The 15,106-nt window shown below is 43.9% G+C and overlaps 1 protein-coding gene across 1 annotated transcript in view; it reads right to left on the bottom strand.

The window, feature by feature from the left end:
* Positions 1–15,106, bottom strand: part of ATP6V1H (ATPase H+ transporting V1 subunit H) — a 478,140-nt gene that overhangs the window by 269,994 nt on the left and 193,040 nt on the right. Inside the window, exons 8-9 of the mRNA XM_069618225.1 lie at positions 4,135–4,232; positions 2,002–2,194 (exon numbers count right to left, since the gene is read on the bottom strand). Coding sequence (XP_069474326.1) covers positions 2,002–2,194; positions 4,135–4,232 — 291 coding nt within the window. The remainder of the gene's footprint in view (positions 1–2,001; positions 2,195–4,134; positions 4,233–15,106) is intronic.

Here is a 15,106-nt window from a genome sequence, read left to right on the forward strand (position 1 = left end):
TATGCAATACATGCTAGCCAATGTTTCCACTGTTCTGCACCCCCCGTCCCCCTCGCACAAAGTTGGCGACTACGTGCAAATGCGGTCATATAAGTGCTGGTTATGTCACTTCCTATATTTGGGCACCCCCCAGGAAATTCATAAATCGGCTCCCCTGCTGATTTATTTATTTGTTCAATGTTTGTCGGGTCCGTGGACATGATTAATTAATTTATTTCTGCAATGTTGGGTCCGACCAATAAACCGGGCCGTGGCGGAGGACTTACTACCTCAGGTGCCCCCTGGAATTGGATTATGCTTCTTTCATTATCACAGAAGTAATGAATGTATATTACAGAGATAAGATGGCATATGTATTAGGCACACTGCACATGCTCAGGCAGCATCAATCATGCTTTGTAGAGGACAATGCTGGCCTAAACTGGGAACGGCCAGCATAGACATGTTGCTACAGAGGCATAGTTTGGGCATAACCAGCATGTCAATGTGTTACATCAGTGACAGTGCTGTCTTACACTGTCGACACATTGATCATTAAAATGTGTTGTGTTCTACAATGTTCTTGTCTGCTGTTAGTGACATGGAATGTACATGTTCCCCTTTAGAACGGATTGTAATCTTATGGCTTTTTGGTCACTTTTCCTGCTGTAAAATGCACAATTTCAGCCCCATAATTGGAGAAAAGAATCTTGGGGGGGTGGGGGTGGAGGCCTCCCAAACCCTCCCTAGATTGTTATAGCTCCCTCGCTACGCTCGGTCGCCCCCACTATTTCCGAGAAATATCAACGCATACACACTAGAAGAAATCACAAGAAACTAACCTTTGATCACTGCCCCTGACACCAAAAGCTATCTTTGGGACTGCATGGCTATGCCTGTGATGCTATTGTGTCAAAGGTCACACACCATCGCTTTTGAATATACTGCTTTGGGTCAGGGTGTTCATTTTTGGCTCGCCGGCCCTCCGGGTGACAAAAAGTGAATGCTTCGGCCCCATATTCAAAAAGGTTGGACAAGCCTGATCTATAGCGATGCTGGTTATAGAGCCTACAAATATTTCTGCAATGGTATGTGGATGGTGTGTACATGAGTAAGAACAAAAAGATTGGATCGATGGTCCAGAGTTAGCTGAAGGAAGAGTTATTCACAATCTGGGAAATTAAATAATGGCGAAGTTGTGATTGTTAGTTGATCTTTGTATACAACCACTAGTCCACCTACTATTTTTCATTCTCGGTTGACCTGCCGAGTTTGAAGTTGTGTGGGAGGATTCATGTGCAACTAACGAAGTCTTACATTAGCTAGGTTCTGTGAGGAAAAGGATGTCTGTTCCACCTTCAATGAGGAGCATATGCATCTCTGTGCTATGTTTTGACATTGATCTGGCGTTAACCAGTTTGCAGTGAATCTTTTTGTGTCTGGCGTTTGTCCTTTGGTGGTTGTGTCGATAAGGCAATCTGACATTGGTTCCTACTTTTTAATGATATTGTGGTTGACTTTGTTATGCAGGTTGTGTTGTGAGCCTTTGTTGTTTTTGATTCCTCATGGAGGAGCTCAAATAATTTGCGTGTCGGGTTGGTATTGTTTTCGGTGGTGGTTGTGTGTCTGAACTTGGAGTTTGGAATTTTGTCACTATGTGTATCATCTGTCATTCTTGTACTACCTCAGTTTATATTCCCAATACCTCCATCACCAACAAGGTGTATGCATCACCCAATGTGGGCATTGTTCATCTATTGCAAATCATTCAGCAACAGGGTAAGTCCACCTAACATATGGCCATAGGTACAGCACTTCTGTTTAAAGCACTCACAAAATACAAAAGCCTGCTCTGCTTCTTGGTCATGGAGGGGATGAAAAACAGTAGGCTATTATTAACCAGTCTGTGCTTCAATAGAGACTTCCTTGAGATGAAACACAGTATTGTGAATACCTTTTCAAGCGTTAAATCAAAAATATTCATGTACAGTACATTTATAAATAGAACGTCTGTCAACTTACTTTGAATGCTGCTAGGATAATTCGTGTTACTTTCTCTTTAACAGATTCTTGCAGAATGTCTGACAAGACTGGAATGATATTATACCTGCGGAGATATTCACACATCTGTGGACTGAACGCCAACAACCACACTGAAAAAATCATTTGGTACTGGAGCTGGAATCCACATTTGTTACTAATAACCGTCATAATGCTGAAAAAGAAGAACATATTTGACATGTGCTATATATAGCAAATTATGTTGCATGAAGCAAATATTCTATGACCTAGAAATTAATGCAGCTTGAGGGACGATTGTAGTAAAATGTAGTGAGGCAATAGTTGGACGGGAGAGGCAAGCTTGTGTCTATGCAACAAGGTAGAGAAGGCAAGGCCCCAGATGCCACCCTACCTCCAGTGGCTCAATTAAAGCCTTCATGGTAACCAACAGCGGGAATTGGAACTTTGCCATCTCTTTCAATTTTCATCATCTTCATATGGCTTTTATTCGACAGTTAAGTCATTTGCCACAAAAAACTCAACATAATAGAATATAAAACACATCAATTAATAGACAATCTGGATAAAACTGTATAATATGTCATATGATGCAGTTAGTTCATCAATTTGCGCCCATTCAATTTATAATCCACTTCAACAAATATCAAGGATTAAATAGTCCTTGGACATGTGTACAAAAGAGCAATAAAAGTGCACTTGTGCATTTAGCAGCAATAAAGTTGCACGCTAGGTGCTTATTCTTGGCCCACAGGAATGTGCAAAAAACAATAAGGTGCATATATGAATTGGCAGTATCATTAGGAGAAAAATGTCATACACTATATGCTGAAGAGACAGCTTCACTCCCTTTTAATGACAAAGCAAGGGTATTATGTTAAAAGCAACAAGGCCAACCTATTTTTGGCAAGGAAACTAGCCCAATCCAAAAAATGTAATACTATTATAGGCCTAAAAGATCAGAAAGGGGGAGAACAGGCCAAGCTGTAGTTGGCGAAATCACATCGGACAGACACAAGGGCGGCACGGCCCGATCTCTTCAGGGTCAAAAGAAATATATTGAAGAAGCCGCTTTGCCACACCTTTCGCAGGAGGATAGAGAAGCCTTAGAATCCCCAATTCAACTATAAAAAGTAGACGCAGTAATCAGATCCCTGAAATCTAGAGCTCCAGGCCCGGACAGGTTTTCGATAAACTCTACAAACTCTTTAGAAGCCAACTGCTCCCCCCCCTTTGATGCCCTGTTTAATTCTTTTAGAGAGGTGGGAAATATAACCCCATCTATGCAGACCTCTACCACTATCCTGTAGCTAAAACCTGGGACAGATCTGAAGGATTGTGCCTCTTATAGGTCAATATCCTTGTTAAACATCAACGCAAATATCTATTCTAAAGTACTGGCAAACCAGTTGGCTCCACTTCTCCCAACACTGATTGATGCTGACCAATGCACATTTGCATTTTACCGCATACCATATACTCTAAAGTGGCTGTGCCACAAGTCTCCACCCTGTCTTCTGCCCATCTGCTCCTTTGGCCTTCATCCTGCTCTCTAAGGGGACTTAGGATAGGTCTCTTCATAGCCCTCACCAAAGGGCTATGGAATAACTGCCATAGCAGTGCCATTTGTTCTCCATAGGCACATAAAGGAATTTCTAGAAAACACCAGAGTTTGAAATACCTCCCCCAAAACAAAAGCAACAAACATTCAAATATCCAACTTTGATATTAAAAGTAAGTAAACATAGATAATTAAAGCGGCAATTCAAACAGCAAGCCAAGTGGCTTTCTGTCAGGAATCTAAAGACGTGGCCCGAGAGTACAGTGCTGGGAGTATTCAAAGAAATAATGTAGAAATGTGTTTGCTGTCTCGGGTGTCCTGACATGGCGCAAATGCATTTTTTACCTTATTCCTGCAGGAGACCTAGTACTCTTAAATGACTATGTTCTCATCCTAAACCCAGAATCTATGCAACAAGATACTAGGGAACATTTTCCACTCTCCCAAAAAAGAAGAAAAGGAAAAAGAAGAATGCTGAAATTTGAACTTGGACTGCTTTCCAAAACTTTTGCCATCGATTTAGGTACGGAACTCGGATTTTCTTCAGAGTGAAGGTACTATACAAAGGTACTCACCAAGTGACTCCATCAGCTTCAACCCAAGCAAAACGATATTCATTAACCCTTAGCATCAGCTGAAGACATCCAGCAACGCACTGTACATACTGGGAACTCTGCAATAACAAAAAACCTTACTCACATTTACACAATGTATAATTACAAATGTACGTTTATTTCGAGGAAATGTTTTAATCTTGACTGAAGAATGACTCATCTACTAATATAAACACTTGTTTTGACAGGACAGCAGCCAAAGCATTCAGAGTATTTGGTATGGTTTATGGAATTAGTGTGTCAGGATTGGCAATTCGACACATTTTACCAATTGACAAAGGCTGTGAAGAAAGTGTGTTAAACGTAGCACAGGCCAATTTACATACCTTGCGGATAACATGGGTTCTGATGGCTACAATGTTTGCTCTGCATATTCCTCATCTTTGAAACATCCAGGCTGCAGGCTAGGACCTTCGAGGTTTTGGAATTCCACTCACACAGTGCTCGGAGGCGCAACACATACCTGCGGTGCCACGGAGGAAGGCTCCACCAGTGGTGATGGTACACAGGGTTTAACAGGGACCCCAAACCCAAATGTTCCACCCCTCTCCGCTTGGGTAAATCTTGTGGCGACTGAGGGGAAGAGGTTGAGCAGATAAGCAATCTGCCAAGGAGATATCGTACCCATGTAAGACAGACTTCCAGATAACCAGACACGGGAGAAACAATCCTCCAAGGGAAAAAAGGCTAGGTGGACCTCTTTGCAAAAGAAACAAGTTTATTTTGTATACTGAAAGGAAAAAGCTGTCAGAGGGTGCCGTAGAACCCAACTGCCACCAAGCACACTGGGTTATTTCAACGGATGCAGGTCATTATAAAGCAAATCATTGTCACTTGTGACGCACAAAGTATACAGTGTTCAAACCCCCACCCTCATTGGCTACCAGCTATATGTATGCTACCAGTCCCATAAAGTCTCTTGGCGGATTGGCCCCACTCTAATCTACCCGTGCCCTCTAACACATGGTCTACTACTCAGTCATCTTGGTTCCCCACTACCAGATTGGCAGGTTGCGCGATATGTCACAGTCTCCATGGGCCTAGTCACATGGTGTACACATGGTCGTTAACATGAGCTCAGCGGATACCTCAGAGGTCAAACTGGCCCTCTAGAGTAAAGCAGTGCTTCTCTTGATCCCAGCCATGCGCGCTCCTCGATCATGCCTCCCCGTTGCATAACTAAATTGGCTGGCATCACCTCCTGCTCCTCGTAGTATAAATCGCAGGATTTTCGCTCCTTGCTTTCCCCTTATCAGCTGTCCCTCCCAATAGCCCCTCCTGATCCTCTCGAGGACCACACTAATCAGCCAAACTTAAGGATTTAGATATTCTATTTGTGGGTCTCTGGCAGTTCGAACGGGATGGCCATCATTCTGGTTGGGTGCTAGTGCCCTAAATCTAGACCATGCCTGTGGCAGCTCAAGACCTCTGCAATGGCTCCTGTGGGTTTGTCCTTCGGGACGGGTGCAGCCCTGCCTGTGCACGGCCATTCACATTCCTTTCTGGTTTTGCAGGTCTGAAACACAATACAATTGTATTTTATCTATCAGGCCTGGAGGCCTCTATGTACGGTTTTCGTGCATGGGCTTGGGATGGGAATGCGATTCAGAATTAATTGCCATGTTATGCCGCTACTTTCACTGGGGCCCGCGGCAGACTAGACCTCACTATAAATATGGTGATGTTTCAGTATTTCTTGCAGCGGCAACCAGGGCTGATGTTATATTGGTATTCATTACATTTCAACTATTGTGCTCCGATATCACGCACTACCTATGTTTCTACAAGTGCTACAAAATGCTGTATGGCTTACAACTATTTTGCATGTTTCGCCCGCCTCCAGCCGTGCACGTTCATTTTCTCATGCAATAATATATTTTCCTCAACCTAAATCATTTGGGAGGCCATGGGAGCTGGACGTGCATTCCAACACCCATCAAAACCAACCTTACCCTAATGTATATGACTTCTTATGGATACTATCACCTCTGCAGATTTCTTATCTTTGAAAGATTCCCTCAGTAAGGCCAAATAAAATAGAAAGAAGGAGGTAGCCTCAGACATACAAGGGCAGGACAACAAATCTCACCCAAAGATTTGCTCCACTACAGATCTACCAATCAAGAACTCAGCCCTGGCATCCAGGTAGAACACAGTAATGCTTAGCAAACATTTGCTGAGTCCATCAGGTGGCTGTTCTGCAAATCTCCTTAATCAGGAGCTCTGCCGAACCCAATGAACTCCACATCGTATCCGTTATCCCTATGCATTAGAGTAGATATCCTTTTTGAGTGAAATTCTTTCCACCTGCAAGTTCGCCAGCACTTTTTGCTGGACTGTGGGGTTTCCATCCAATTCTCCTGAATGAGTGGGACCCTTTGTCCACACATGATCTTTCTTTTACTCTATACCTTGGAACTTTTTAAAATCTTTTTTGTATACTTTTTGATGGCGTTATGCTTTCCTCCATGTTTTCTGGCATCTACCTTTTAATACTGCAGCACACAGCACTTTATGTGCAGTGTTGCTGGAAGCTCTTGATCTTCCCTTTTTATTTTACCATGCTTAACTACTGTTACAAGGGCAGGGGGACACCCTTTTGTCCCTCCTGCATTTTTTTTAAAGACATTGTATTGGTATTTCAAGTTTACAACAAAGCAAATTCTTCCCTAACCCATACCTTCCCCTGCCCACCTCCCCCAATCAACCACCCCATATTAACGCCCGCCCACCATCCACGCACCTGAGGAGTTTTGAGTCAACATGAGTCTAGGTGATGCCTAAGATTCTTAACTTGTGTGGGCAGAAGGATACCTTATAGTCTTGCAATCTTTCGTAAATTTGGGCCATGCTCCTTGGTTGGCATAGGAGACCCATTCTAACGCCACAAAATTCCAGATTTTCACAAACCAGTTACAAGTATGAGGCAGTTTCTTTGCTTTCCAGTGTTGGGCTATCACAGGCAGAGCTGCCAAACTGTAAAATGGTGTCCGTCGTTGCAATACCCAATAGGCAGTCTTTAAGGTCCCTTTGGGCCAGAGTTCTAAATATTTGTGCCATATGGTTATTAATTGCCCCCCCAATAGTTGTTCAATTTAGGGTAATCTCGTCATACATTTATCCAATCCCCCCTGCCACTGCAGTCCCTCCAACACTTATCTGAAACTGCAACATTCATTTTATGTAACCTTTGTGGGGTGTAATGCCATTGTGTCATAATTTTGTACCAGGCTTCTCTTATCTGTAGTGAACGAGTGAGTTTGGGTATATCCCTCCAGGGTGTTTCCCGTTCCTCCACTGTTATGGCTACCCCCAATATGTGTTGCCATTTCTGTAGTTATCCTATGGTACCCTCGAGCTGGTTATCATTCAAGAGTAAGTATAAATTAGAAATTAGAGCTTTTTTCCCTCAGGTTAGAGACCAGTAACTTCTCAAATGGTGTAAGCAGTATAGTGGCAGCGGCTCTGTTCGGGGGTGGGGGGGGCATTAGACGAACATTGGACCTGAACATATTGGAATCGGTCTGTCTCCAATAGCCCCAGCTCACTTTCACATTGGTCAAAAGGTTTAGGCTCCTTGTCCTGAAACATATCCCGTATTTTCATACACGCCGCTTGTTTCCATTCTGAGAACGAGCCCTTTAGTAACCCACAGTTTACGCTGGGTATGATAAACAGTGGTGTAAAGGGTGACGGGTAAGTTCTGAGTTGGTGCTGTCGAATCACCCTATCCCATATGTTTTCAACTAACCTTGCATATCTAGGGGGCGATCTTGCGTGGGCAGTCATATTGAATCGCCCAAGTGGGGTCCGCACACTGCCTTTTCCATCAAAACCCACTTTTTCTCAGCATCCATTGTTAAATAGTCTCGTAGCACCCGTAAGTGGGCAGCTTGATAGTATTTTATGAAATCTGGGAGTCCTAGTCCGCCTCTATGTGTGAGAGCCATTAACGTTCTTAGTGCGATCCACAGGGATTTATTGTTCCAAATAAAGTTGGAGATTGCCCTGTGGAGTTTGTGGAAAAATGACATAGGTACTTGAATTGGGAGTGCTTGGAATAAGTAAAGAACCTTAGGTAATACCACCATTTTCACAGAATTGATCCGGCCTAGCGAGAACACCCAAAAGTGGACATCATTTTGACAGCAGTTGCTTAAGCTCTTCCAGTGGGCGAGAGGGGAGAATTGGACTTATGTAGTGCCTGTTGGGTACTTGTTAAGAGCACTCCTAACAATTTGATTTCCCCTGGGCCCAGCCGAATCGCATTTTTTCCGTCACCCTGGCCCCTTCTGATGGGGTAAGAGATTAAAAATGTCTGATTTTGTAACATTTATTAGGCGTGCTACCTTGCCAAATGACTCCAATTCCTTCATGACTGCCAGCAATGATCTCTCCGGGTCTAACTGTGAGGCGGATATAGTCTACACAAGCCATGATTTTATGTGCGTTTCCCCCGAACAGAATACCTTGAATTGAGTCTGCTTGTCTGATATTAGTTAGCAGGGGTTCTAAGTGTAGAGAATATAAGAGAGGCGATAGCGAACAACCTTGTTTGGTGCCACGTTGCCGAGTGATGAGTGAAGACATTTGGCCGTTAATAAGCACACTGACTTTTGGATCTTTGTAGTTCACTTGAATCTTGTCTATGAAGTTAGGACCGAACCCCATCACCATTAGGGTGCATACCAAGAAGCTCTATTCAACTCTATTGAATGCTTTTTCCATGTCTAGTGAAAGAAACACAGCCAAGAGTTTTTTCTTTGAAATTTTCTCCAAAAGGTGGCATGTTCTTCTGATGTTGTTGTGGGTTTGACGCTGTTTTATAATGAGAATGTTCTCCAGCCGGTTGGGCTAGGACTTTTGTATATATTTTGGCATCAAGATTTATCAGGGCAATCAGGCGTTATGACCCACAACTAAGCAGGTCCTTGTTGGGTTTTGGGAAGAGGATCACTTTTGCCTCTTCCTTCGTAGGAGATATACGGCCGCTATCCCTGAAAGAGTCTGGCTAATCTAGGGACCAGTATAGATCGAAATGTTTTAAAGAATACAGCTGGGTAGCCATTGGGGTCTGGGGATTTATTCAGAGGGAAATTCTGAATGTCCTGCAATACCTCCTCTATCGTGATCTCTTCCTCTAGTGTCTCTCATTCCTGTGCTGTAATTACCGGGAGCAGGACCGTTTGCAAGTACTCACTTTGCAATGTAGAGTCTGGCAAGTCCGAATGGTAGAGGGTGGAATAAAAATTCTGGAATTGTGTGAGGATTTGGGGGGTCGTCGTGACCATCTCCCCTGAAGGTGCTTAAATTCCCTGGATGATTTGGGATGGCATTTTTTGTCTAAGTTGTCTAGCCAGTAGGCAATCTGCTTTGTTGGCTTTCACATAGTATTTCTGCTTTAAATACAAGATGCTTTTCTCTGCTTTTTCCGTTTGCAGAAGATTCAGTCTACCCCCTATGTTCCCATATGCCTTTCTATTAGCAGTCAGTGCATCTGTTTCCATTTTTTTGATAGTCTGCTTCAGTTCATCTCCGACTTCGGATTCTGGTGCACCCCTTTGTTTTTGTATAAAAACCCACTCTGCTATCAGCTCCCTATGAAAGGTTGCTTTAAATGCGTCCCAAACTGTGTTTTCCGCCATCTCCTCAGTTGCGTTAATGTCAAAGAACTTCTAATTTATCCCCAAAGATGAGGTCAGTAAAATGATCAGTGGGACATTTCCAGGACCAAACCAGCCGTTTTGGTTGTGGAAGGCTAAAATCTACAGTGATTGGTGCGTGGTCCTAAAGTGCTATTGGATGGGTCTCAACGTTCGTTATATAACCCAGCAACGTAGTGGAGGACCAGATGTAATCGATACACGAGAACGATCTGTGGACGTGTGAATAATGAGTACACCCCTTCTCCTGGCCAAACATGCTTCAACGCCAAATTTCACTTTTAGGGTTTGTGATTGGGGGGGGCGCTGACCATATTAAGTGTTGGAGCTTCTGTCATGCTGGGGATCCCAGGCCAGGTTAAAGTCCCCAGTACCAGCCGTTCCCCTGCAGTAAATGCCTCTAGTTCAGTAAGCGTTGCTTTTAAGAAACCCTCCTGACCAGTGTTGGGAGCATAGATCGTAGCTACTGTGTTATTTTTTGTTTTATATTTTTTTATTTGTTTTTGGTGAAAACACCTTTACAAATAAACAGTTCTACTTCACGATAAAAGTTTCACAACATTCATTTGACATAAAATGATATCTTATTGTTTCACAATTACACTTTTGCACTATGTTTTCAATACAACAAACAAATACACTTTTGCACCACTTGTAAGGGCGTATTTTCAATACAAACCAAAATAAAGAGGTAATCAATAACAATTCGATCACTTGAATAATTCTAAATCGATTATGAATCAGATAAAAATCCTAAACAACCTAAACACTTTACGTCCCCATACTGTGTTATTGCTCCAATTTCAACAGTGATGAACAAATAACTCCCTCCTCTGTTCGCCCGTGTGTTAATAATGTTGGCTTGAACGCCAGCCTTGATGGCTACGAGTACTCCAGCCACCTTCCCCTGTGTATTTGCTTGTATAATTTGCGTGTAATACCCGATTTGAAGCCTATGCTTGTCTTGTTGTCTAATATGGGTCTCCTGTAGTGCCACCATATCTGGTTGGTGACTGAGGAAGAACCCTTCTAGCTTGCTACATTTCACTGGGGTGTTTAGCCCTTGCCCATTGAGTGATAAACACTTAAATGTGAGTCTGAGTGAAACATACCCGACTCCGATGCCCATTGACTTTAATTTAACCCAGACATACATTCTCTCTCTGCCAACCTTGTGCGGACTGCCCCATTTCCCAAACCCCAATTGCAATCCCCTAGCCCCCACCCCTTTCCACAAACCCCTTACATAACTTTGAGTATACCTTTCCCCCTCCCACCTCCCCTGGTGTGAACCACAGTACCTAGTGAGTTTTCGGGCCCAGGCGCTCAGCTGTGGATCACCAATTTGACCAGGGCCTTTAACTGCTTCCTAGTATTGGCAGGTCACAACTTTTCCATCATTCAGTTGGTGAGTCCTCATCAACCTTTGACCAAACTTTTCTGCTTGTAAACTTTATCTGAATCCTCAATGATATCTTCTATTCCTTAGGGATTGGCAGCTTCAGTCTCAAGAGACCACCCATTTGAGGGTCCTATATTTTTCTCTACTAATTTGAGAATACCAACCAGCAATCAGCTGAGACATAGGAGAGTATACATATACCAAAAGATTTTTGTTAGGTAAGCACAAAAATTGAACTTATTATGTTTTCTACATAATTAGTTCAAATTCAGAATGAACAAAGGTGTCTTATGCTTATGAGAACAATTGCGGATAGGTTTGAATTTACAAAATGCTCCTAATATATTTGGCAATTCACGAAAAATCTAGTTCTAACTAAAATGCAGTCTTTGTGACTTAATAATGTTGTCTTTTTGAATAATACAGCTAATAGCGTTATTTAAAGACATGCACTAATGTATATTATTATTATTTAAATTTTTTGTAGACATTGTTGAAAACTGTTCATTTGCCCCTGAATGACAATGCATTACTTACCGTAAAAGCATTTCTGATGGTTGTATCTGCTTAGATTCACATGCTGTGCATAGGTCCGACATCCAGTGGTCACTGCGGAGTATTGCATTTTGTTTTTCGTAGTCGAAAAGGGGACGTCGACAAGGCGTGTCTGTAACACTATCCCTATAGTGACGTGCGTTGTACCCACAATCCCTCACGCGTCGAGGTCCCTCTGTTTGTATTTTTCTGCCCTGAGGGAGCCTTCTAGACGCGAGTGAGTACAGAAAAGAGAGAAATATAGTAGAGGATGTCTATGTTCCTTCCATCCGAGCGGGGAGGAAGGGCGGGCGCATGTGAATCTAAGCAGATACAACCATCAGAAATGCTTTTACGGTAAGTAATGCATTGTCTTCTGATGTTTGTTAATCTGCTTAGAATCACATGCTGTGCATAGACTAGCGAGCAGTACCCGGAGTTGGCGGTGGGTTATGAGAAGGAACAGTAGAGAAAAGATGTCTTAATACTGCCTGCCCCACCTGGGAGTCAGATCTAGAGTGTGCATCTAGACAGTAGTGTTTTGTAAAGGTGTGCACAGAACTCCAGGTAGCCGCTTTGCAGATGGACTCAAGGGGAACATTTGCAATGAATGCTATGGAAGCCCCCGTGCCTCGAGTGGAATGTGCTCTTGGCTTGAAGGGTAGTTCTCTCTTAGCAAGAGTGTAACAGAGTGATGCATTGTACAATCCATCTAGATATAGTGGACTTAGAGACGGCATCTCCTTCTCTTCCTGCTGCCACCGAGACAAAGAACTGATTAGTTTTCCTCAGTGATCTGGTTCTTTCCATGTAGAACATGACAGCTCTGCGTACATCTAGTGTATGCAGACTTTTTTCTCCCAAGCTGGAAGGGTTTTGAAAGAACGTTGGTAGTTCTATAGATTGGTTTACATGAAATTTCGAGATGAATTTTGGCGCAAACCTTGGGTGTGTGCGAAGAACCACCTTATCCTTGTGAACTGATACGAAGGGGTCTAGTACAGAAAGAGCCTGTAGTTCACTTACTCTCCTAATGGAGGTGATCGCTATTAGGAAAGCAGTCTTAAGAGTGAGGTATTTAAGAGTTGCCTTGTGCATGGGTTCGAAAGGAGTGCCCATGAGTCTAGAAAGTACCACGTTTAAGTCCCATCCGGGAGCTGGGTTAGCTATCGGGGGGTGTATTCTCTTTACCCCTTCCATAAAGGCCTTGATAACTGGTATCTTCCACCACGACACTTTAAGTTGGGAAGTGGTGTATGCAGAAATTGCCGCTAGGTGGACTTTAATGGAATTAAACACTAGACCTGAATCCAGTAAATGGGTCAAGTACAGAATAATGTTAGTGGCAGAGCAGTCAACCGGGTTGATGTTCTTACTTCTACACCAGATGACAAATCTTTTCCACTTGCTAGAATAGCAGTGGCGAGTATTAGGTTTTCTGGCTTCCCTGAGGATGTCCATACATCTCTGAGGGAGATGTAAATGTCCAAATTCTATGATCTCAGGAACCAGGCTGCTAAGTTCATGGTCTGAGGGCATGGATGCAGTGTCCTGCCCTTGTCTTGTGACGGCATGTTGTACGGGCAGGGAAGTTTCATTGGGGGAGATAGGGACATCTCCATCAAGTGAGCGAACCATGGCTGCCGGGCCCACATTGGGGCTACTAGTATCATGGTAACCTGCTCTTGGTGCATCTTGTGTACCACTTTATTGAGGAGGGGAGTCGGGGGAAAGGCGTAAAGAAATTTCCCTGACCATTGAATCAACAGACCGTTCCCCTTGGACTGGTTCTGGGGGTACCTGGAGGCGTAACTTTGGCATTGTGAGTTCTCCAGGGTTGCGAACAGGTCTATTTCCGGGAAACCCCATTGCGTGAAGACGTCTGAGACGATGTTTTCGTGTAATTGCCATTCGTACTCTTTGGGTAGGGGGAAGTCTCTGCTGAGTTTGTCTGCTAGCAGATTGAGTTCCCCTGGTACATGTTGTGATAGTAGGAACATGTTGTGTTTGAGAGCCCACTTCCATATATTCTGGGACAGCTTGGACAGTCCTGGAGAGTGAGTGCCCCCTTGCTTGTTGAGATAGTGCATGGCTGTGGTGCTGTCTGTGAGGACCATCACTGTCTTTCCTTGTAAGTGTTCCTGAAAGGCTTTCAGCGCTTTGAACACTGCTAATAGTTCCAGCAGGTTTATATGCTTGGATGTTAAGCTCGGAGTCCACACTCCGTGAGCAGTCTGATGGGATAGGTGAGCCCCCCATCCTGTAAGGGATGCGTCTGTGGTTAGAGTGGCTTCCACTGCGGGTGTGGCAAAAGTTTTCCCTAATAACAGGTTTTCCTTTGTCCACCACCGTAGCGAGAGAACCAAGGCCTGCGAGACCACCACCAGATCGTCCCATTGTCCGCTGGCCTGACACCACTGGCTGTAGAGCCACTCTTGCATTGGGCGCATGCGCAGGCGCGCGTGAGGTACCAAATAAATACATGACGCCATCATCCCTAGCAAGCGCATTGCTTTGCGTACCGTCACCTCTCGACCTGCCACATATTGGGGGATCTGAAACAGCATGTTTTGGACCCTCTCGTTGGAGGGGAAGACGAGGCCGTCCTTTGTTCGAATTAGAGCCCCTAGGAATTGTTTGATTTGGCTGGGGTCTAAGCTGGACTTCTTTTCGTTGATGGAGAAGCCCAGTTGGGACAAAAGGTCTACGGTCCTTTGGGTATTGGAGAAGCATGTTTCGTAAGAATCCCCTGTTATGAGCCAGTCGTCGAGGTACGGGTAAACCGGGATGGATAATCTGCGCAGGTGGGCCGCTGCCACTGCCAGTACTTTCGTAAATACCCTTGGTGCAGATGCTATCCCGAAGGGTAGTACTCTGAACTGATAGCGTTTGTTCTCTATCTTGAACCTGAGGTATTTTCTGTGCGCTGGCAACATTAAAATATGAAAGTATGCATCTTTCATGTCTAGTGTTGTCATGTAATCCCCCTGTGATAACAGTGGGATTACTTCCTGCAAGGTCACCATACGAAACTTTTGGGGTTTGACAAAGTTGTTCGCTGGGCGCAGATCTAATACAGGGCGCATGGTTAAGTCCTTTTTGGGTACAAGGAAGTACACTGAATAAATACCTTCTGTTACCTGAGATAGGGGGACAGCCTCTATAGCTTCTTTTTTCAGTAGCTCTTCTACTTCTTGAAGAAGAATAGTGAGGTGTTCCGGTGTCATGCGTCGGTTCCATGGGGGTCTGTATTTCAGGGAACCGTTGAATTCGATGCAGTATCCGTGGGCTATGGTGGATAATACCCAGCGGTCTGACGTTATTCCCTCCCATG

Source organism: Ambystoma mexicanum, chromosome 10 (genome assembly GCF_040938575.1).
Source record: "Ambystoma mexicanum isolate Mex_15411 chromosome 10, UKY_AmexF1_1, whole genome shotgun sequence".
NCBI classification, from domain to species: Eukaryota; Metazoa; Chordata; class Amphibia; order Caudata; family Ambystomatidae; genus Ambystoma; species Ambystoma mexicanum.